At 31.3% G+C, this 24437-nt stretch overlaps 1 protein-coding gene across 12 annotated transcripts in view; it reads left to right on the top strand.

Annotated features, from left to right (window-relative positions):
- LOC134685011 (rho family-interacting cell polarization regulator 2-like) overlaps positions 1-24437 on the top strand; it is a 90324-nt gene that overhangs the window by 27022 nt on the left and 38865 nt on the right. For 8 of the 12 annotated variants that reach the window (XR_010101247.1, XR_010101246.1, XM_063544344.1 and 5 more), the window contains 4 exons: positions 12105-12462; positions 19167-19245; positions 20919-20942; positions 21948-22001. Coding sequence is in view for 10 of the 12 variants with exons in the window: in XM_063544344.1 (XP_063400414.1) it covers positions 12105-12462; positions 19167-19245; positions 20919-20942; positions 21948-22001 (515 nt within the window). In the remaining 2 variants the exon portion in view is untranslated. Of the gene's footprint in view, positions 1-1760; positions 1900-6559; positions 6985-11138; positions 11282-12104; positions 12463-19166; positions 19246-20918; positions 20943-21947; positions 22002-24437 lie in introns of those variants that run through there. The other 4 variants (XM_063544350.1, XM_063544352.1, XM_063544353.1 and 1 more) reach the window with 4 other exon arrangements.

Here is a 24437-nt window from a genome sequence, read left to right as displayed (position 1 = left end):
ATATTTATAGATTGTATTTTATGGTAATATGAAACTGTCATGTTTCAGTCACAAATAAATAAAATTAATATATAAATATTTCTTTGGGCTATATATAAATGTAATGAAGCTTGTTTATAATGATTGAAAAAGACATAATTGAGGGGGAAGTGTCATTGTCTTGTTTTATTGAAAAAAATCTTCAAAACTTATTTTCCTTGTCAAGAGTTGTCTTTCTTTGAATCAAATATTTCTGTCAGGACAGGAACTAATGGGAAAATAACTGTATTCTATATTTTTGTTCAAATTAAAGATGTCTATACATCTGTGGCACAGATAAAAAAGATATCATATGCTTATTTGTAACATTTGGTTGGTATAAAGATCTCCTTTTATTTGCATTCAAGTAGATGTTGACACATTTCAATACAAGAGGGGCTGGGATTTAAATTTCTTTACATTGGGGACATCAGGATTTCATGTTTTTAAGCCCAGGATTCGGGATTTAAGGACCCCTTCTACCCCCCTCATACAGAGCTCTAAGCAAATGGACCATTTCAATATAATCAATTTATGTCTTAAGGAGTGTAATAAGAATTCATCAACATTAGGATATTCTGGTATTCTGTCAGCTAAGAGCAAGTGTTTGAGAAAATATTTTACAATATGAAAATTTACAAGTTGTAAAAAAATGTTGTAAGGGAGGTAATTCCTATAATTTGATTACCAAGTGAATAAAATAATGATCACTTGCAGTAAAAGCCTACAAAACAGGAACTGAGACTATTGACAACTATTTTAAGAATTTGAACATATTTTAGATAACTGAAAATAAGTGAGTGATCAGTCAACACTGCAGTTGTTAATTTCGATCCCTTAAAAACTGCCGGTCATGAAATAGTACAAAAGTGGCACTTAAAAGTGGCATTAAAACACCAACAATAAAATAATTAATGAAAATTATTGAAGGTAGCTTGTTGTTCTCTATATATCTGCAAAAAACAGTCTGAAGACCAATGGGTCTTCATTGCAGCTGAATTAATAATCTGGCACCTTGGGGCAGGCATTACCTGGTCCATAAACTATTCTGTCAGATACCAATATTCGTGGATTTTATTGGATCAGAACCATGATATTAAATGCTCAATGAATAACAAATATTCTTCAGGTTATATGCATACTTTAGCAAAACCATGCATGGAATGAAATATCCATGAAAATGTACATGTACCCACAAAAATAAATGCATCCACAGTACTTAAGTTCAGCTAAATGGACACCTACACTAAAGTAAAACTCTAAAATACTTTTAACATATATATATTAACCATTATAAAAGATATAGACCTTATGAGGATTTAAAAAAAAACTACTTGTCTAGTTGAACAGAGCCGCCCAAAAGCTGTGTCCATTGTATGCACAGACTTTTAAATGACTGAGTTTTGAGTTAGAAAAATATTTTATAATCATACTTCTCTAGAAATCAGCTTATCATTTCATCTAAAATATATGTAGGAAAACTTTACAAAAGATATGTACATGATGTAGGAAAGATAAAAAAAAACTAGATAAATATAGATTTTTCTATCTATAGTATCTATTATAGTAAAAATCTAATCTAATCAAGTATATAAAAATTGCAAAAAGGGTAAGAAAGTTATCTTTAAGAGACAATATTTTACCTTATTCTTAAGAAAATGTAAACAAGTTTATACTACATGTACTACATGTACGGGATATCAAATTGTAAAAATTGTACATACTTTATTATCAAGTGTCATCCATGAACTTCTTGAACTTTTGTGATCAGGTTATAAATAACAGAAATATTGTCTGTGGTTGACCATCTTTTTCTAGGATTTAGTGACGAAACCTTTTTGTTTTACATTTTTGATTTAATAACTGGAAAGCCATGATAAGGTAAGGGGTCTACTAGAAATAAATGTAAAGGAAAAAAAGAGACATTTTATACAAATTTAGGGTCACAGAAACTCAGTGATAATGAAGAAAACTGTATGACCTTTTAGATAATGAAAATTCTACAAATTTCATATCTAATAATAAATCAAACTGCATATTGAAAAGGAATTTGTTACATTGAACCAACCAAATTCCTTGTTTGGGATAATCACTATTAAGACTCAGATACATTTTTCTGAAGATGTATTTTAAAATTTTGTCACCAGAGAAAAACAAGGTATCAAACAAGAATGGTAACAGGCAAAATGAAAATGATTTTTTTAAATCTGCATACCTACCAACTTTATGGGGGATTATGAAATCATCAGAGAAACTAATGCATACCCTATCAATAGAGTACTTGGTTAGAACAGTCATGTGTGTATAAATTTATTTGTATACTCCTGCTTCAGCAGAGAGGGTACTTAGTGTTTACCCTTGTCTGTCAGTCTGTCTGTACGTATGTCCCAAATTTGGTTTCTATTCTCTAACTTTAGTTTGCCACAACCAAAAGCTTGTTAACTTATACATAATGCTCATTACGACAAAACATACTGTTTTAGAGTTATGCCCCTTTAAAAAGTTTAAAACTGCTGAATTATTATCTTCCGTTTTCTAACTTATTTAATTTGCCTCAACCAAATGTTATGAGACTTATACACAATGCTTATTACCACCAAACTCAGATTATTTACCGATGTTGGTAGCTTCACTTTCACCATAGTTACCTCCCTTTATAATGTTACCTTAAACGTAAACTTCAACAGGTTGAAGGCGGTCATTATATAGTAGAAGTAGAAGTGTTATATGCAAGGGAGAGGACACATTCTCCATTTCCTTATAACACCTACTTACGAGGATATTCCCATAAAGCAGGGTAAGACAATATCAAGTTACCTGACCTATGATGACTTAAATTTGTTAACTTTTAAAAGTGAAATTGGTTTTCATTCTAAAACTTCATTGTTTCTCACAGTAATTCATATTTATACAACAGAATGAATTGTTCATAATATGTTGAACTTATTCTGTTTAAAAAAATATTGAAGTGTTATCTCTTTTGGTTTTTGTCTTGCCTGTCATTTAATCAGGTGTTTTTAAGTTGTTTTTCTGCCAAAAACGTCATTGTCAGCTTCAACAATAATGTTAAGTTTTCTGCTTTAATAAGTCAGTTTGATAGAAACTACTGATAGATTAATGATATTTTCTATAAAAAGGGGGTGAATTGAGATCATACATGATTTTAACTTTAAACTCTTTGTAATTATTTGATTATTCCAGGGGCTCTTTTCACCAAAAATCTAAACTAAAATTAATCGTAGTAAAGTTCAATTTTTGGTGAAAAAAAAGTTGCTTAAGTCTTTTTTAGATGTTGTTTGACAATAATCCACTATCTATATATCATCCCTGTATTGACATCAGTATGTTAACTATGTAGGACAATTGTGATACGATTGATATGCTGCAGGAGATATCACAAGTCAATATTTACTAAAGGAGTTCATACTAAATGTTTTATTATAGAAAAATGAAATTATAGATAGAATGATTATTACAAATCAAAGCGAGATTAATCTCTAACAATAGACATATAGTCCCAGGCTGTGATAATGTTGACCTATATATTAGAATGCATTAACAATTAATAGACTGGTTAGTCATACAAGACTACATCAGCCTGCTGTAACAGCAGATTACTTGGAATTATACAGCTGCTTTTCAAACCACGCCTCTTTTGGGGAGATCTAGAATATTCATAGAACATTAATTTTGTTAACATACTGGTTCCCAGTTATGCTCTCTGTGTTCCATCTCACAGAGACATAACTTGGGAATGTTACTAGCAAATATACCTGTGGATATTGTTTATATTGAAATCTGTGGTAACCTTACAATTGAGGAGGGGGTATATATAGTTTAGAAAATTCGTTTTAGTTTAAACTCTGAGAAGTTCAGGGCATATATAAATGTTTAAAACATGCGGCACAGTCGTATATTTTGACCTTTGAAAAATATTGTAGTGCATATGAAATGTCAATTCTAGGATATGATTTTTTTCAAAACTTCATTACCAAAAAGTGGTGCAGTTTTAGCCATATAAGGAGTTCCTATGGGAAATTGCATTGACAATATTTACAGAAATGCAACCTATAGCTGATGGCACAACTATAAATTGCAAATCTTAGACAGTAGCTAATGTGCAACCTTAACTTAATAAGTACATGTGTATCGAAATGAAATAGTTTATCCCAAACAGCAAATATTTTTACACTGGTTAGATTTTTTTATAATTTGATTAGATTCATAATATTCATTAATAATAATTCAATTATTCAGATGTTACAAAAAGTTATTTTCACTCTTCCTTGAAAAATATGTTTACTCAATATTAAAATCTGCCCTAATCCTATCACCAAGGTCCACCTACCCAATTCCTAAAATTGAAAAATAATTGAATGTTGGCGTCTTATCATACAATTGAAATTCACAAATTATTTGTGTGAAAATATTAATTGAGATTTTATCATTTTACTCTACTCGTAATGAAGGAAGTGAAAGTTTTTAATTTCATTTTCTAAAAACATGCAACCCACTGTATAAGATAAACACTTATATATATGATAGTGACTAATAGTTTTAATATGAAGTGTTAGTTCACATCATCCAATGTGATACTGTAAGCAGGATTATGTTAACTTCCTTCTGTTAAATTGGTCAAGATATGTTTTCATGATGACAATTACATTCATAATATGCTAAATAATAAACTACAGTGACATTTTATAAAGTTCCTTAAGAGTAAAATCACTAAAATACTGAACTTGGAGAAAAATTCACAACAGAAAGTCCCTAATCAAATGGCAAAATCAAATGATAAAACATATCAAACGAATGGACAATGACTGTCATATTCCTGACTTAGAACAGGCATTTTCAAATGTAGAATATGGTGGATTGAACCTGGTTTTATAGGCTTACTTTTTTTTTTGCCTTTTGTGCACTAATGTGCTCTGAGTGACAGGGGCATTTAAAGTTTACCCAGTATGAAATAAGTTTAAATTCTCTAACTTTAGTGTGCCAGCACCTCAAACAAACATTATGAAACTTATAAACAGCTTAATACCACCAAATACAAATCAAGATCAAATTTTGTCTGCCTGACTTACACTGTTCTTGAATTATGTCCCTTTATAAATTGAAAAATTACTAAATTTGTAATTTCTGCACAATAAACATAACAAAATTCTCCTCATGAACAAATTCAAATTATTTTCACATCATGTCACTGTATGCTTTTAATGTCCCCCAAAAATCTAAATAATGTTGCTGCAGATAATTTTTGAAAGTTTCAATTAGAGACAGAACATTGGGTTTGTAAACAATTTATATTTTGCTTGGTCTTGTCATGTTGAGAAACAAGAGTAGTTATCTCCCTTTATCAGTACCCATCCTATCATATAGTGATTAATCTGGGTTATAATTAGCATCATTTTCATTTGAAACATTTAAATGTGTTTATTTTGAATCAGCAAGGTACATAGATAAACATTATGTCAATGAGTGTGACTAACTTATGGAATAAACAAATAAACAATCCTATCAAAACAAAATAATATTGAAATAGAAAGTTTCAAAAGTGTAGTTAAATTTATAACATATTTTGTGCTTAAATTTTGTAGTTTTAAAACTTTAAAGAAGATATCATTGAGTCTCTTGACTAAGGGAACTAGAAGTTTGAATAGTACCACACCAAATAAATGTAACAATACAGCAATTCATGAAACTTATGCATATAATCTCCACTTAAAATAACATGAAGGGTGCCTAGAAAAACTTCCTTTTGAATAATGAAATTTCGGTCTTTATATTAGTGTTAAATGACCTTTGCCCATTGTTGTAGACTGTACAGTGACCCCAGTGTTAATTTCTGGTCATTTGGTCTCTGGTGGAGAGTTGTCTTATTGGCAATCATGCCACATCTTCTTTATTATATTTCAGCAATATATGCAATCTTATATTAAATTAATAACACTTATATTAGATGATTAAGAGATTATAACATTGGTTCATTTTCATTTTAAGTTTGTAAAATCCTACTTGAATATTTTAATAAGTCAGTCAATATTTAACTAAATTTATTTCATGTAAAATATCCATGATGTTGAAAGAGGCTGAAGATAAATAATCAGTGAGCTATAAATAGTAAATATGCTGCATATTATGATCAATAATCCTGGAGAATAATGAGGTCACTCAAGATGATGTTATGCATTTTATACTACAATTGATTAGTATGGTAGATTCATTATAGAGAGAGATGTACAACTCAAGGCTATATTTAACGACTGTACCATACTACAGGACCAATCAACTCTTCTGAATCATAATTTGTAATAAAATTGAAATGAGAAGTCAAAAACAATAAAGTGAAGGGATGGTGTGATTTTCTTGACATTTCTTTTGTGGAATTTTAACTATCCGTCATGACATAATTATACTAATGGAAGCACAGTATGTGCTGATATATATTTCCAATACTAAAGTTTGGTTGGATTGAAATAGACTGCTCACTATCATATATGACTATTTGTTGATTATGTGAAATTAATATCTTCTACAGAGATGTCTGTGATAGTTCTGGATATTTTAAGATTTCAATAATCTATATATATATATTTATCTACGAAATTAAATTGGAAACGATGTGAATTTTGTACATGTATTATGAATGTTGCTTCTGAACGGAAATGAAATCCATCGTTATGTCACCATCTACATCCGACCTATATGTCATACAACAAATACAAAACGATTTTATGTAGTTATTCACTGTTATTGTACAACGTTTAATTTCTAAATACAAAAATGACTTGTAAAATGGTATTTTTTTGCAAAGGTGTTTATAACAATTTAACTGCTGATTAGAGGGAAAGGTTTTTATATTCAGATCAAAGGATGAAAATATATGTTATCAATCGGATGTTAATCTCATAACAAATATTTACCTGACAAAGATGAAAGACATCTAAACAATTTGATTGTGAGGTATGTTCAAAATTATCAATAAGTGGGGGCAAATGGGTGGGGTCAATGATCATGCTAAGCAAAAAAATGAAAAAAGTGAAAAATATGTTAAGATATACCTAGTATATGTTTATGTAAAGCATCTAATTTAAAATCTGTGGTGCAAGATAAGTGGAATTTATAGGATGGGGAGGGGGGGGGGGGGGCAAAATATTATTAGGAATAGAGATCTTCAGCAATCAGTTTTCTACAAAGAAAATTTGAAAAAGTGGCTATGGAATGAGACAACATGATGCAGCTAACATTTAAACAAATTGCATGGTTTCATGATAAAGTACAAGGCTGTTTTGTAAAAACAGAAAAAGGATAAAGATTTTTTATTTTATTTTCTATTGGCTAGTGTCACCATTGATTAGCCAAGGACTAAGAATGAGGAAGTTTACTTTTCAAAGGAAGCTGGGTCATAAAAAAAAGATGTTGTCCTGCATTTACTTGGACACAAAAACATGTTAGATTAGACCTTCAAATTTTTGGTCAAACAAATCTTAGAAGTTTAGCCTAAAATCTAAATAATCATGATCATACATTGTCTTGTAAGATCATGTTTATGAAACTCAAATATTTCATTGTCAGGAAATAGAGGAAATTTGAGGTCATTGTTTGCAGAACATTAAAGAGATGTGGTTTATGATCAGCTAATCTTTAAAAATTTCTAGAATTATTATACTCCTCAATTAATCATTTGTCACAAAAGTTTCCAACCCAACCATCCCAAGATTAAGATCACAATCAGCAAAAGCATATTTTGGCGTAACCATAGAAAACACAATCCATTAATGAGACCAACATTTATTGCTGACTATACAGTATGGTGTTTTCTCATTGTTGAAGGATGTATGGTTGCCTATAATTGCTTAAATCCACTTCATTTAAACTTTGGTGGATAGTTGTCTCATTGGCAATCATACTTCATCTCCTTATTTTTATATTTCCCTTTTCACAAAAAAGCAACTTCAAGAGCCTTAGTAGAGCAGATTTATCTCAACTAACAATGGATATAAGCAGAGTCAGGTCAAATGCTCTTGAGAACCTGCTCAACTAATATTTTAAATGAACAGTCGGCTCAGGTGCTCTGAAAGGGTATGACGTTACGCGCGATGTTCGTACATGTAAGCGTAACACAACGTCGCGAATATTTCGTAACGTTCAAACCAAAACTTCGACTGAAACGTTGGTTTTAAGCATGTGCGACATTCTTGTAAGACTCCGCAAAATCGACGACGCGTTTTAACTACTTATCGAAAATTGATGTACTTTAGATTTTTGAAAAATTAAGAAAAACAACATTTTGAAAAATAATAAAATTCTACCATTATAAGAGCTCTGATAAGCAAACAATTGACGTAAATTTGAGTTGAGTTCGTTTTTACGTCAAAAAATGGCGGTGCGACAACCTTGTAAGCCTTTGAAAAATCGCTCATAAATTACCATATATCATTTTTCAGGATATTTGTTTTTAAATTCATAAAATTAAGCAAAATAACATTGATGTAGTAAATACTAATACTAACCTTTTCCCTTTTAGATAAATGTTTTTGATTCTCAAATCTGGAATACCATTTTATTTTCTCCCGTGGGACAGATTTGCCCTTGTAGTATGGAACACTTTATTTTTTCTATGACGTCATCAAAACGTCATAAAAAATGCATAAAAAATGAAGGAACCTCTTTGTAAAATAATGGAAAAAAACGTTTTTCAAAATATTAAATAGTTTAGAAGAAAATTACAGTTTAGTGTTTACAATAAATGAAATATGTTACGCGGGACAGCCTAAAAATAGCCGTTTTTCGAAACTGATGCTTGTCGCATGCAGCATAAAACATAGTTTCAACAAATATTTTTCTTTTTTATTTAAAAAAAACACTTTTGTTCAAAATGCGTACAATAGCAATGAATATGATATCACAAAATAAGATATTTTGGACTTGCATTATGTCAACTACACCGATTTTCCAATGAGGTACGAACATCGCGCGTAACGTCTCAGCATAGTACTGCTTCACTAATATTTTAGATGAGCAGTCGGCTCAGGTGCTTTGAATTGGTTAATATTTTAAATGAACAGTCGGCTCAGGTGCTTTGAATTGGTTAATATTTTAAATGAACAGTTGGCTCAGGTGCTTTGAATTGGTTAATATTTTAAATGAACAGTCTGTCAGGTGCTTTGAATTGGTTAATATTTTAAATGAACAGTCGGCTCATGCAGGTGCTTTGAATTGGTTAATATTTTAAATGAACAGTCGGCTCAGGTGCTTTGAATTGGTTAATATTATCAAATGAACAGTTGGCTCAGGTGCTTTGAATGGGTTAGTGTGATACTGCTTCACTAACTTTAAACTGATTAGATGCTCTTGCATACCCTTCTCCACTGATATTTGATATAAACAGAGTCGTCAGCATCACATTTAGCTTTTGAACAGTGGGTGAGTTCTGATTCATCCATCAAACATTTGACAGGATACATGTGTTTTGTCACCTGGCCTTTTGATGTTTACCCTGTTTATTTCCTTGATTAATTACCTATTTATGTCCTAAAGGTAATAACATAGGTCAAACTGGACATTCATTATACATTTTAATAGATTTTTAAGAACATAATTAATATTTGTGGATGGGTATTCATATTCAATACTTTACAAAATGTTAATTTTTGTTTTCCCTTTCTACCAATGTGTATATTACTTTATATAAGGGATAAATAGTGCCTAGGTGGTCGAGTGGACTGGCGTGTTGGGCACAGTGCAAGGCAATTTATTGCCACAATATATCAGTAGCATGAGTTTGAAACCTGGCAAGGAAAGAACAAAAAAAATGTGTTTGCGCAAATTTACAGATCATACATTGTTGGGCTGATATTTAGATGAATTTAATTTATATAAGCCATATATAGATTTACCATTTTACTAAATGTACAAAATAGTTGACATTTCAGTTTGACCCTGTTTCTAAAATACCTATAATAACGGAATTATCAAATGTCATGATAACATTATTATTATATAAAGAGGACACTTAAATTTAAATTTCATGAATTTTTAAGAAGCTTGAAAATTTGTATAACTATGTTCAAGTATTTTTTATAGTAGAATCTTTATTGTTGTTGTGAGTGAGGCATTCCAATTTACCTTTGTCTCACTGTACAACTGGAATTGGTAAGGATTTTTTAGTTAATGTCAATTAAATCTATGGTACTAATAGCATATCTGGCATATTTAACCTAGTCTTTATATCTAAGCAACATTCAGCAATGACCTTGCAAATGTTGTATAGCCGGTCAAGATCGTTAAAAACTCCCATCATCATCAACATTCGGATCACTGTGACGATTGAGTGATTTGGGTTGAAATTATTGCATGAAGGGTCATTGAAAGGAAATCTAAGGAAATTTCATTAATAGTATTTTACCACCACCAGCCATAAGTTAAAACAAGGCATTGGGTCAACAGAGAGGTCACTTTCATTTGCATTACTTAGAAATCAGTATTATTTCATCACTTTAACCTGGAGGAGTAAATATATGTTCAGTTTTTGGAAGAAAGAAATACAGAGTTTGCACTTCAAAAATAACTTAATTTAAAGTTTCAACTCCATTAATAAATTTAGTAAGAATGATATTATTATCACAAAATTCACAAAAAAAATTACAAAATCTAACAGGTTTATGCATGTGTAAACTTGTTAGTTGCAATGGGGTTCAAACATTGAAATACAGTTTTATAACTCTATAATTAATGTTTTTGGAATAATTAATACAATACTAATTAGCAATATTTTGGTCACTCTTAATTAACTATTTTTTTTGCATTTTATTTTTAATGGTAAATTATCAAATAAAGAAATACATTGATTTTTTTTTAATTTTGACTTTACTTACTTAAACTTAATGAATGAAATGTTATATGCAAAAATAAAAAAAAGCAGACTTGAGTTTTATATAATTTGTAACCTGAACCTTATTATTAGAAAGAATTAATTAAAATGTCTTCCAACAAACCCTATAAATATAAGTACTTTGATTGGTTAGATAAAATAGAAATCAAACAATACTATGGTAATAAACAATAATTTTATTGATATTGTCTGGTCAGCTGATTGATTCTTAATTGATAATCTGTCTCAGGTAAATACCAGGTAAATCTCACACCTGTATCAACCTTTGATTTGTAAACAAATTCAGGAACAACAATTAGGCAGATAATCTGATCAAATATTTCACATATTTCTAAGGATTTTAAAAAGCACTTTCTAGACAAAAAGGTAAGATGTTTTATTTTGTTTTTACTCATTTTGTTTTAATAAATTTGAATAATAAGGAATGAAATAAATACAAATATCTATATGACTTCAACTGTAATAGTACAATTTTACTTATGTTACTATCCTATTCTGTTTTTTTCTTGGATTGACAACACATTTATACCATTCGATTATTCTTTTAATCTGTCAACTAATAATACTCATGCTAACAAGAATGTCCAAATTATTAAATTATATATATAACAAACTCAGCCTAAACTTGTCACTGTATAAAAACATCAAAAACCTAAAGAAATAGGTTTATATTTGTATGGTTTATGAAGAATAAAGATATAACAGGCTATTATTTGAACTTGGAATTATTTATCCTGGGTTAGGAACCCTCTTTTTGAAAACGGCTTGATCGGTTCCTGTTACAATTGTTATAGCATGCATGTCTATATATACAAGGCATTCAGTAGTCTTAAGCAATGCAGACTAATTCCACGAACAATGAATTAGTAGTAGAAATTAAGGTAAACCTTAGGTTTTTTTTCTTTGAATGTTATCTTGGAATAAACATAGCTTTTGAAATAAATTAGTTTTCTCTACTGAAGTGTTTCACATTGTTCATGTTGTGTCCTTTTATAGCCAACTATACTTAGTATTGTTTTTCTCATCATTGAAAGCTGTACTGTTTTCTATATTTCATAATTTGCTGACATTCACTTCATTTGAACTTAGGTGGATGAGTTGTCTCATTGGCAATCATACCACACCTCCTTATTTTCATAATTACTTTATAAATGTACATTATTTTAGATTACACTTGTTTTAATTTCAGATCCACTCTTCATGACTCGTAAGGATCCATCCCAGATTTATCATAATGTTCCCTTGGAAAACCTTAATGGACCCCACAGAGTGTCATCTCAACCCGTAGTGGACCCCAACCATCATCAGATTTTTGTTACCAGAAGTCATTCATTTGCTGGCATGGCCAGTCGATCTAGTCAGCTAATGGAATCTCCCTTAGGAACCCCTGTATTAGGGGCTACATATAGGAGTAAGACACAACATAAAGTTCCGCATTCTCCGAGGCCAAGATCTGGAGCCAATTACAGAAAGTCACCAAAAGTACCAAAGATTCCACGACCTAATTGGACGACCTTGATGTTTGAGAGCGTGAAAAAAGGAATCAGGTATAATATAAATTACTTAGAAACAAACCTGAAACCAAAAGTACCATACAGGAGTTGAATTTATTTATGGATTATCTTTAGAGTCAGTTGTCAGGAATATGACAGTTGTTATCCTTTGATGTGTTTAAGCTTTTGTTTTTGCCATTTGATTAGGGACTTGGATTTTCCTCAGAGTTTGTATTAATTGTTATTATACATTGTCCTGAATATGCATGAGACATTTCCAACAACAATCTGTTACTTGTCTAGTTTAATGGGATTTAAAATATTAATGAACTAGCCAATGTTACCACTAAAGACATTGACCTCTAAACATATTGACCTCTAAACATCATTATTTTATTGTATTGTTTAGTTACTGTCTCATAACTAAGTAAATTAATAACCATCATTATTTTGATCTTTTTAAAAGCAAGATAGGAATTTGTACTGTATGTACAGAAAAAACTGACAGCATGCAGTATGGGCTTTGCTAATTTTTGAAGACCATATTATGACCTAAAGTCATTTGGTCTTTGGTGAATAGCTGTTCAATTGGCAATCATATCCATCTTTTTATTTCTATGCTTCTTTAAGGGGCATTAGGTTTTTTGATCTGTGAGTATTTGTTTGATTTGTTCGCTCTTCGGCCTGATAGTTCAAGATGGACATTCCTGTATCATGGACACATTCATGTTAACATCAAACTTAAAATCCAAACTTAGTTTAGACTCTTTGAATAAAGGATGTTGTCTGAGACAAACTTAATGAGGAAATTATGGGACAAGATCCATAGTTCTTTTTCAGAATATATAAGATAAATAATTTGCCTTAAGACATGGTTTCATCCTACTTTTAATGCATGTAATTTCACACAAAGTGTACATATGAGGGAAGAAATATATGTAATTTTAAAGTGCAAAGCTATAATTCATTTTACTATAAATAAAAAAAGGTAGATAAATGAGATTTTGTAAATAATGGGGAAATTTCGTGAATATTTATCATGTCAAGAATGACTTGAATATTAATATTATCCTGAACATTAGTACACATAGATTTAGCTGACAGTAAGAAAACTTCCGATTGAGATTTTCATTTGGATTTGGTCAGATTACTAAGAAAGAATATACATGTTGCTCAATCTATCTTTGACATGAGTTAAAGAGGCAACAACCCAATGACAAAAATAATCATAAGATATCTTGACTTGTTGCTTACATCTATGATCATAGGCAATCATATATACCACATCTTTTCATGCCCCTGTCATGGCAGAAGAGGCATTTAGTTTCACTCTTGTCTGTCTTTACACCTGTATGTCCTTAAATTAGTTTCCATTCTCAAACTTTAGTTTGCCCAAACCAACAGTTAGGAAATTTATAGTTATAACAAATGCTTATCACAATCCAAAAACAGGCGAAGCTCCAATTTTGGGGTCATCACTTTTATTGTTCATGGGTTATGTTGATTTATAAATGGAAAAATATCTGAATTTGTCAATTTCATTTACATACTCAGTTAGGCTGTTATGAGTTATGTCCCCTTGGTAAATTGAAAAAAAATCTGAATTTGTTATATATTTACAAGAGGAAGCATCTGTGTCCAATGTTAAAGTAAGTTTCTTGTTATGATCATATTTTTTTTTCTACTGTGATGGTAGATCACTGATATTTTCTATGAAAAATAATAGAAAGGATGATATTTTCTAAATTACCTCCCCTTTTGTATGGAAAATAATTGAATTCAAAAATTTGCTTTGAACTCACTAAATTCTTCTGATAGTTTTTTTTTGTGCTTTTCTCAACCAACATATACTTACTAAAGTCAAGAAAATTAATATAACTGTTAGAAAGATATTTTATAATTAACATTCTGAGGACAATCCTTCAACCATTGATGCAGATCAAGAATATGTTTTTGTGATATGAATGTTGATGTGAAATCTGATTTGTGCAAACAGAGCCAAATTTTCATCAAGCTAGCTTGCAACCATCTTTAATAAGCTGATCTAAGAGACTAGATCAATCGTAACCCTTGGCTAGTAAAGATGGCTTGCAAGCATCTTTGGTAGTAGGGACTGGACTCTTCACAAGGGAAGATAGCTAATAGAATTGAACAGTCATAAGATGGGCATGTCACTTAAATTAATGTGCACACATAATTATGCCTCTGACCCACTGCTCTGACCCAAAGAGTCCTTGCTTTTAAATTCTATAGGCCACATTCAAAACAGTTCAAATGAAATGTTAAATTTTACCCTATAAACTTCACACACTAAATGGTAAAAAATCTTTTAAATGATTTAATTCTAAGAATAAACCTGGAAGTGAATTTACAACTGACTCCCCACATTCTAAGCATCAATGAGCACTACCGGTAATATGAATCCACTCAGATGGTATAAACTTTTGGCTTTATAGAAATGAGGTATTATTATGAGTCTGACTTTGAAAAGTGAAGTTATCTCTATAAAGTTAAAAGATTGTTCTTCATGGATTTTCTTTGATCATTCATATATTTAGTCGTTTACCCATTCAGAGATATCTATCTTAAGGTCATACTTGGTTTTACCTGTGTAATTATACCTATAAGAAAGTTATACAGTTCATCAATGTTTAAGGTTAATAGGGTGATCTAACTACATGATTAAAATAATATCAGTGAAAATCACACACCATTGTACTTGTCCCCAAGTTATATTTGACATGAATTTTATCACTGACTGCTAATAGTTATGTCACTAGAATCGCTAATTCTTGTCCGACAACAGTCTATTTGTTTTCTTTAAAACATTAATTTTAAAATTGTCTAAAATTTTACTACATGTATGAACAAGTGGCATGTGTTAACTCTGAAATATGTAATTATTGATTTAATTTAGATGTAATATTGATGATAAATTTTAATGTGTTTATAACAAATCAACAACAACAGTAAGAGTCATTTAAAGGTCAATGTACATGTAGGGTTCTCAATAATGAGCCACCAACTATGCTCAGGCTGGGGACATCAAGCATAATTTTTATACGACCGCAAATTTTGAAAAAAATTTCGTCGTATATTGCTATCACGTTGGCGTCGTCGTCGTCGTCGTCGTCGTCGTCGTCGTCGTCGTCGTCGTCGTCCGAATACTTTTAGTTTTCGCACTCTAACTTTAGTAAAAGTGAATAGAAATCTATGAAATTTTAACACAAGGTTTATGACCACAAAAGGAAGGTTGGTATTGATTTTAGGAGTTTTGGTCCCAACATTTTAGGAATTAAGGGCCAAAAAGGGCCCAAATAAGCATTTTCTTTGTTTTCGCACTATAACTTTAGTTTAAGTGAATAGAAATCTATGAAATTTTAACACAAGGTTTATGACCACAAAAGAAAAGTTGGTATTGATCTTGGGAGTTAAGGTCCCAACAGTTTAGGAATTAGGGACCAAAAAGGGACCCAAATAATCATTTTTCTTTGTTTTCGCACCATAACTTTAGTATAAGTAAATAGAAATCTATGAAATTTAAACACAAGGTTTATGACCATAAAAGGAAGGTTGGTATAGATTTTGGGAGTTTTGGTCCAAACAGTTTAGGAATAAGGGGCCCAAAGGGTCCAAAATTAAACTTTGTTTGATTTTATCAAAAATTGAATAATTGAAATTCTTTGATATGCCGAATCTAACTGTGTATGTAGATTTTTAATTTTTGGTCCCGTTTTCAAATTGGTCTACATTAAGGTCCAAAGGGTCCAAAATAAAACTGAGTTTGATTTTGACAAAACTTGAATCGGTTGGGTTATTTGATATGCTGAATTTAAAAATGTACTTAGATTTTTTAATGTTGGCCCAGTTTTCAAGTTGGTCCAAATCAGGGTCCAAAATTAAACTTTGTTTGATTTCATCAAAAATTGAATAAATGGGGTTCTTTGATATGCCAAATCTAACTGTGTATGTCGATTCTTCATTTTTGGTCCTGTTTTCAAATTGGTCTACATTAAAGTCAAAAGGGTCCAAAATTAAACTTAGTTTGATTTTAACAAAAATCAATTCTTGGACTTCTTTGATATGCTTTATCTAAACATGTACTTTGATTTTTGATTATGGGCCCAGTTTTCAAGTTGGTCCAAATCAGGATTCAAAATTATCACATTAAGTATTGTGGAATAGCAAGAAATTTTCAATTGCACAGTATTGCACAATAGCAAGAAATATCTAATTGCAGAGTATTGTGCAATAGCAATTATTTTTTTTCAATTGGAGTTATCTTTCTTTGTATAGAATAGTAGTTGAATCAACTTTAATCATTGTTTTATACAATATTCAATGTATTTTCATTTTTACTACCAACTGATAAATTAAAACAATCTTTACCATTCAGTGATAACAAGCACTTTTTATAACATTTTAATATTGTATGATGTATTTAAATGAGCAGTTATTGTTGCAAACTCATTAGAAATTTGAATTGAAATCAGTACATTATAACTTTAGTATAAGTGAATAGAAATCTATGAAATTTAAGCACAAGGTTTATGACCATAAAAGGAAGGTCAGGTATTGATTTTGGGAGTTTTGGTCCCAACAGTTTAGGAATTTTGGGCCCAAAGGGTCCAAAATTAAACTTTGTTTGATTTTGACAAAAATTGAATCCTTGGGGTTCTTTGATATGCTGAATCTAAAAATGTACTTAGATTTTTAATTATTGGCCCAGTTTTCAAGTTGGTCTACACTAAGGTCCAAAGGGTCCAAAATCATAATGTGACATAAACCTATGTTGTGTCAACTATTTAATCACAATCCACATTTAAAGCTGTATCAAACTTAAAAGTTGTGTCCATACTTGTCCCATCTGTTCAGGGTTCTACATCTGCGGTCGTATAATGCTGCGCCCTGCGAAGCAACTGGTTTACCTTAGTCTAAGAATGGAATGTAAACAGTTTTAAGATGGTCAAATAATTTCTTGCAATTTTTCTATTAAAAAGGTCTGGTATATGGATTTTTAAAATGGTGGCGGCCTATCCCGACAATTTCACCGGGATTTCATTGGGATCCCGATGGATCCCGTTTTCGTTTTCTCTTGGGAGGTCATGCATATATTGTAATGATACTGACTTCTTCTCACCATGAAGATATTAAAAACTCGTAAATACATATATGATTTGAAATAAAAATATTGTAAAATATAAAATACTAACATTTTTTTCTCACCATAAAAAAAAAAAAAAACACATCCTAAATTGTGGGAAACAGAAAAATGATTGGAAATAAAAGACAGTTATAATAAGGATTATAATTCCATGTACGAAAAGTCTTTAAGCTAAGCTCATTGATACATGTACCTATTTATGTTGGAAAGAAGGAAAGAAAAGTTAAGAGAAAAATGGACTTTTATAGTGAACTTTATGTACTACAGTGAATTGCTGTTTGCCCAGAGTTTAGTATGACTGCTGTCACTGAACTATACAAAAGAAGATGTAGTATGATCATGATGATTGCCAATGAGACAACTATTCACAAGTGACAAATGACACAGAAATTAACAACTATAGGTCACTGTACAGCCTTCAACAATGAGCAAAGCCCATAGTACATATTTTTGTTTAGGGGCCGGCAATGTCTCTGGGTGCTGGATTTTCTCAATGTATTGAAGACCTATTGGTGACCTTCAGTTGTTTTCTGCTCTTTGGTCAGGTTGTTGTCTTTTTGACACATTTCCATTTCCATTCTCAATTTTAATTACTTTGGATTTTTTAATTACTATTGGTTGGATAAGAAAGAATTTCAATGTAGATAATTATTAAGTTCAAATACATTTTCAAAAGGTTGGTATGCAAAACAACAAAACTTTCAATCAAAAAATGTTTTCTCTCAATCCATGAAAAATAAATGAATCCACAGTAATGATTCTCCTGACCGATAAACATCTTGTGTAATTCCATATTTTTTCTCTCATTATATCTTATAACTTGAAAACAGAATCAGAACAAATTATATTTCAAAAAGCTCTAACTTACATTGCACATTAATTAAGAATACAAATAGTTCATTAAGAGAGAATACTATATCAGTCAGTGTGACATATTCCCTTAGGGAGATATGCAAATGACCTTACATAGTTTAGTGAAGTGGGGGGCTGAATTTTAAATGTTAATTACATATATAGGTGTTGTTTGTTAATAACTGGATGACTGAGTGTTGATAGCTTCTATTATATTTTACCCTATAGTTCAATTACTAGCTTAAGTTACATGTATAAATAATAATTTAAAAATTGATATATTGAAAAGGAAAATGTAGATTGAATTTTTATTGCTTATTATTCCCACTTGATATTTTTTTTTTAATTATTTGCCTATAAAATGATTTTATTAAAATGAGACTGTATGATTATAGCTAGATGCTTAGTATGTTTGCCATGAGTTAAAGAGTCTTTTTTAAGGTAAACCATTTCTAAATACATTATGCATTGTAAGAATACAAACAATTATTGGCAATTCGTATATTTTCCCTTTGATCTTACTGCCTAATATTTTAGAGTATCAAGTTCTGGCTGTATCACTGAAAATATTAGGCAATACTCAACTACCTATTATTCTATATAGACTGCTGGTCAGAGATTCAGAAAAATATGTACCTGAAGGAGATGAAGATCAAAAATATATTTTACCGCAGTGTTACATAAAAATCTGATACGGCAAACCATTATAAGTATCTCCAATTTGAATATTTCTTTGTTTCAGGGAGTTTATAGAAGCTACTAAAGACGATATAGACCAGTTATGTGCCAGAGGTGTCGAGCAAGCAACGTCTACTGCTCAGGTAAACAGAGTTATCTTCCCATTGTTGTAGACTTATGCCCATATAGATTTCTTAGTTGTATTGGAGAGTCATAGGCCAATTTTATATTACCTTTCCAGTATTTGAGAGTTATGTCCCTTTGTCACATGACAATTGGGAATATATGTTTTGGTCTTTTCGATTGCCAAAGCATCAAATCTGATAGGAGAATAACAAGTTAGACATAATTTATTGAATATCAAAAAGGGGAGATAATAATGTTGATGTTCCAATTAAACTATAATCATATTACCTTATCCTAAATCTCTGAAATTAAGGATGTCCCATTAAACTGTGATCATATTACCATGGCCTAAATCTTTAAAATAAAGGATGTGCCACCAAACTGTTCATTTTACCATGTCCTTATTATCTGAAATAAAGGATGTGCCATCAAACTGTTCATTTTACCATGTTCTTATTATCTGAAATAAAGGATGTCCCACCAAACAATGCTTATTTTACCAAGTCCTAGTTCTCTGAAATAAAGGATGCGCCACCAAACAATGTTCATATGACCACAACCTAATCCTCTAGATCTGCAGTATGCATATGTGCCACCAAACGATGTTCATATTATCCTGACCTAATCCTCTGAAATGAAGGATGGGCCTCTTAATATAACATAAAAATGACAAATTATGTTGTCACCGTTGGACCTGAAATAGAATTTTTGAGATGTACTGTAAAGGGAAATTTATACATCTTTTAACAGCTGTTAGCATTTTATTTTATTAAGTTATGTACTATAGGTCTAGGAATGAAAATCTATTGCTTCATTTTAAAACAAAACTTCAAATTTCTCTTGAATACAACATTAAGTGAATAACAAAGATAAAAGTTACTTTATGAACTTCAATTAATCTGGTTTATAGTAAAATATTTATTACAGCACTTTGATTAATTAAATTTTCTCTCACATGCCTCATCAATATTTATGAATACATTTACTGAATATATAATTATTCTGTTTTTGGGTCATGATAGGTCAATTTATTTATTGAGGGTTCTTTAACTGGGGCATGATGATGAAAGGTTAAACTATTTGAGGAGGGTTCTCTTACCGGGTCATAAAAGGTTTAACTATTTGAGGGGGGGATGTTTTACTGGATAATAATAGAATAGTTAGATTGAAAAGGGTCATGAAAGAGGTGTCTTTTAGCAAGACAGTAATGAGAAAGTACTAAAAGCTGGAAATTAAAAAACAAACATAAGCATTTAGGCCATACAGTTGCCTATATTTGCTGACATCTGCTTCATTTGAACTTTGGTGGTTATTTGTCTCATTGGCAATCATCTTATTTATATATAGTCATCTCAGCCTTGGTCCACTCAGCAATCATCTTATTTATATATAGTCATCTCAGCCTTGGTCCACTCAGTTTAAAAAGGATCGAATAGTCCAAAGCTATTAACAGAACTAATTCTAAACTACTTTGCAGCTAACCATTTCCTTTCTTTTCAAATTCTTTTCTATAATTTTTTTCTTAAAATAAAAAAATGGAGTTGTAGCATGATTGCAAGTTGAGTAATATTTCCAACAGAATGACGAAAAGGTCAGTATCCACATCTCAAGGTCATTTAAGGGTACTACTGAAATAACATTTTTTGCTTGTCATTTTAATCCTCTTGCATATTAACCTTACTTTCTTCAGGGTAAATTATTGGAAACAGATAAGGTAAACTATGTGTTTGTGTTTGTGTTTGTGTTGCATGATTGTTGAATTTAGGATTTTTGGGTATTTTGAATTGTTTGCATGCCTGTTGGAATATGGTTTGGATAATGATTTGGTTCATGAAGTTTGTTGCATGTTTGTTTACTGTTGACAAGATTTCTAACATGAAGAGCTCGTGTTTTGACATTTTTGTTGTTTGTACACTAATATATCTCACAATGCATGATTGAATGTCACCTATGTCACATGGTAACTCTTAATACAACATGCATGTTTGAAAGGTCACTTTAGTCACATACAATGGATTTTAAGAGATGATGGTTTGCTGGTTACATTTTTGGGCTTAAAAGTCATATTTATGGATAAAAAATAAGCTAAGTTTGCAGTCCTGTTGTTTTTAAATTATAGAAAATTCAAAATGTGAGATTTTAAAAGAAGAGTGTTTTGCATTTCCACAATTTTGACAAAACTGACAACTAACTTTCCGTATTACAATACAATTTCTGTATTTGTAAATAAACTAAAACAAATGCTGGGGTACAGTCCATTACTTCACATGGATATAGTTTATACAAGATTTTGATAATGCAGCAATGAGACAGAAACCAAACAATACAACAACAACAAAAAAACAGAAAAAAATATCTAGAGGTCAACTTATGATATAAAACAATGGACATGTATTAATATCAATTTTAGAGGCAGGTATTGGTTAACAAATTGTTCCCTGCAGATCAATCATTGGGAAACGAAAAAAAAAACAAGGAAAAAAAAGAACAAAAACAGACCACCTTTAACACTACACAGAAACCTTAATATTGAGCAACAAGAACCTCAAGATAAAAGTTTGTATGAGCTGTGGTGCTCCAGATCAGTTATATCAGACAATTTGTCTAGGTCCATCTTTTTTTTGAAATTCTGGACAACTTTCTTGTCACCTCTAAAATCTAAAGCTGGATCATTACATTTAACCTGTGAGTATGATATATTTCTCTTTTATCTTTTCAGCAAATTAAAGCAGCAGAGAGATACCTTAAAAGATTAGAGTTTCATCTGTCCAAGGTTGGTATTTTAACCATTATCATACATATATTCTAAGGTCTAGGCATTTTTATCATACATGAATACTTGAAGGTTGGAATGGTAACTTTGTGAATACAGTTAAGGATTTTACATGGGGCAGAGATGCAACAAAAATCTTCTTGTCTGGCACATTGACTATATCTAGTATATATTTGTCTCTGGGATATTTCATCCAAGTGAAATTAACCCCATAATCTACCTCTGTTAGTCCTTTCAAAAGAATTAGAGAGATATTATTCAGGCGTTGGAACCCCCCCCCCTTTTTTGACGATCAATGTATTTGAATGGGGACATGTAATTGGAACCCCCCCCCCTTTAAGTCCTGGGTTAGGAACCCCCCCCCCCCTTTTTAAAATGGCTGGATCTGCCCCTGTTATTTGTAGTAAACAAACCACATGAATCAAGTTGTTTCGGAAAACTGAGTCATAATTCATGCACATTTATAGGAGAATTTTTTTATATAACCCCTTCAAACAAATATCAAATATATGATAAAAATGACAAAAACGCAATATTTTGGAAATAAATTCATTTGTTGCTGACATCTAAAAATAGATGTCTGACATTGAGTAATATCTCGGATTATGTTATTTTATTCAAAAAGCCTCTTATGTAATATTTTCCCATTGATTTGTGACTAAATGTTAGATAAGAGATATTTGTTCTGCATCAGCTTAATTAGATAGTATATAGGCATGACAAGTAATTGTATTACATGAAACATCAAAAACTTAGTGCACAAATCAATAGACAATACAGATATCATATAACTATCTAATTTGATAGCATACAAATCATCCCTAATGTTTGTTCAGCTCAATAGATTATTAAAAGTAGTGGAGATGCTAAAATTCATTTTGAAAGTCTTTGGTAGCATGCTTAGTTGGAGAACTTTACGGTCCAATACCAAATTGGATCTGACGGATCAGATTTCAAATTCCAAACAATTATGAACTCACTAGGTATCCACTACTGCTAAGCCTGTGATAATCTACACTAAAAAAAATGATACATGTATGATCCCAAGAAGCCAAGTTTTACCTAGCTTCTCTTACTTATTGTTGTATGAAAAAAGATGAGCAAAAATACAGAGTTTATTTTACATTGGTAATTGGTAATTATTTGACGGTAAATCATTGAAACCAATAAGAAGTTTTATTCTCTTTATACAATACCATCACTTTATCAGATGAAATGAGTCAGAAAACATATCCTGTGAAATCAATAAGAAATAAAAAAACATTTATATGAAGAATTGTTATTAGTCATGTGAGGATTCACTGCAACCAAGTATTGATTTAGAAAATAAAATACTCAAGTTACTGGAAATATAGTAGTGTCATGCTATAAGCATCAGTTATCAGACCAAAAAGTCAACCATTAAAGGGCAGTAATCTCCATATTACACCTGGGTTGTTTTCTGGTAGTCATTGAACCATTAAAGGACAGTAATCTGCAACTTACACCTGGGTTGTTTTCTGGTAGTCATTGAACCATTAAAGGGCAGGGAGCTCTGACTAACACCTGTGTTGTTTTCTGGTAGTCATTGATCCATTAAAGGGCAGGAATCTATGACTAACACCTGGGTTGTTTTCTGGTAGTCATCAAACCATTAAAGGGCAGGGAGCTCTAACTAACACCTGGGTTGTTTTTTTGGTAGTCATTGATCCATTAAAGGGCAGGAATCTATGACTAACACCTGGGTTGTTTTCTGGTAGTCATCAAACCATTAAAGGGCAGGGAGCTCTAACTAACACCTGGGTTGTTTTTTTGGTAGTCATTAAATCATTAAAGGGCAGGGAGCTCTGACTAACACCTGTGTTGTTTTCTGGTAGTCATTGAACCATTAAAGGGCAGGAATCTATAACTAACACCTGGGTTGTTTTTTTGGTAGTCATTGATCCATTAAAGGGCAGGAATCTACGACTAACACCTGGGTTGTTTTCTGGTAGTCATCAAACCATTAAAGGGCAGGGAGCTCTAACTAACACCTGGGTTGTTTTTTTGGTAGTCATTGATCCATTAAAGGGCAGGAATCTACGACTAACACCTGGGTTGTTTTCTGGTAGTCATCAAACCATTAAAGGGCAGGGAGCTCTAACTAACACCTGGGTTGTTTTTTTGGTAGTCATTGATCCATTAAAGGGCAGGAATCTACGACTAACACCTGGGTTGTTTTCTGGTAGTCATCAAACCATTAAAGGGCAGGGAGCTCTAACTAACACCTGGGTTGTTTTTTTGGTAGTCATTAAATCATTAAAGGGCAGGGAGCTCTGACTAACACCTGTGTTGTTTTCTGGTAGTCATTGAACCATTAAAGGGCAGGAATCTATAACTAACACCTGGGTTGTTTTTTTGGTAGTCATTGATCCATTAAAGGGCAGGAATCTACGACTAACACCTGGGTTGTTTTCT

Source organism: Mytilus trossulus, chromosome 9, assembly GCF_036588685.1.
Source record: "Mytilus trossulus isolate FHL-02 chromosome 9, PNRI_Mtr1.1.1.hap1, whole genome shotgun sequence".
Lineage (NCBI taxonomy): Eukaryota > Metazoa > Mollusca > Bivalvia > Mytilida > Mytilidae > Mytilus > Mytilus trossulus.
This window is presented reverse-complemented; position numbering and strand designations above follow the sequence as displayed.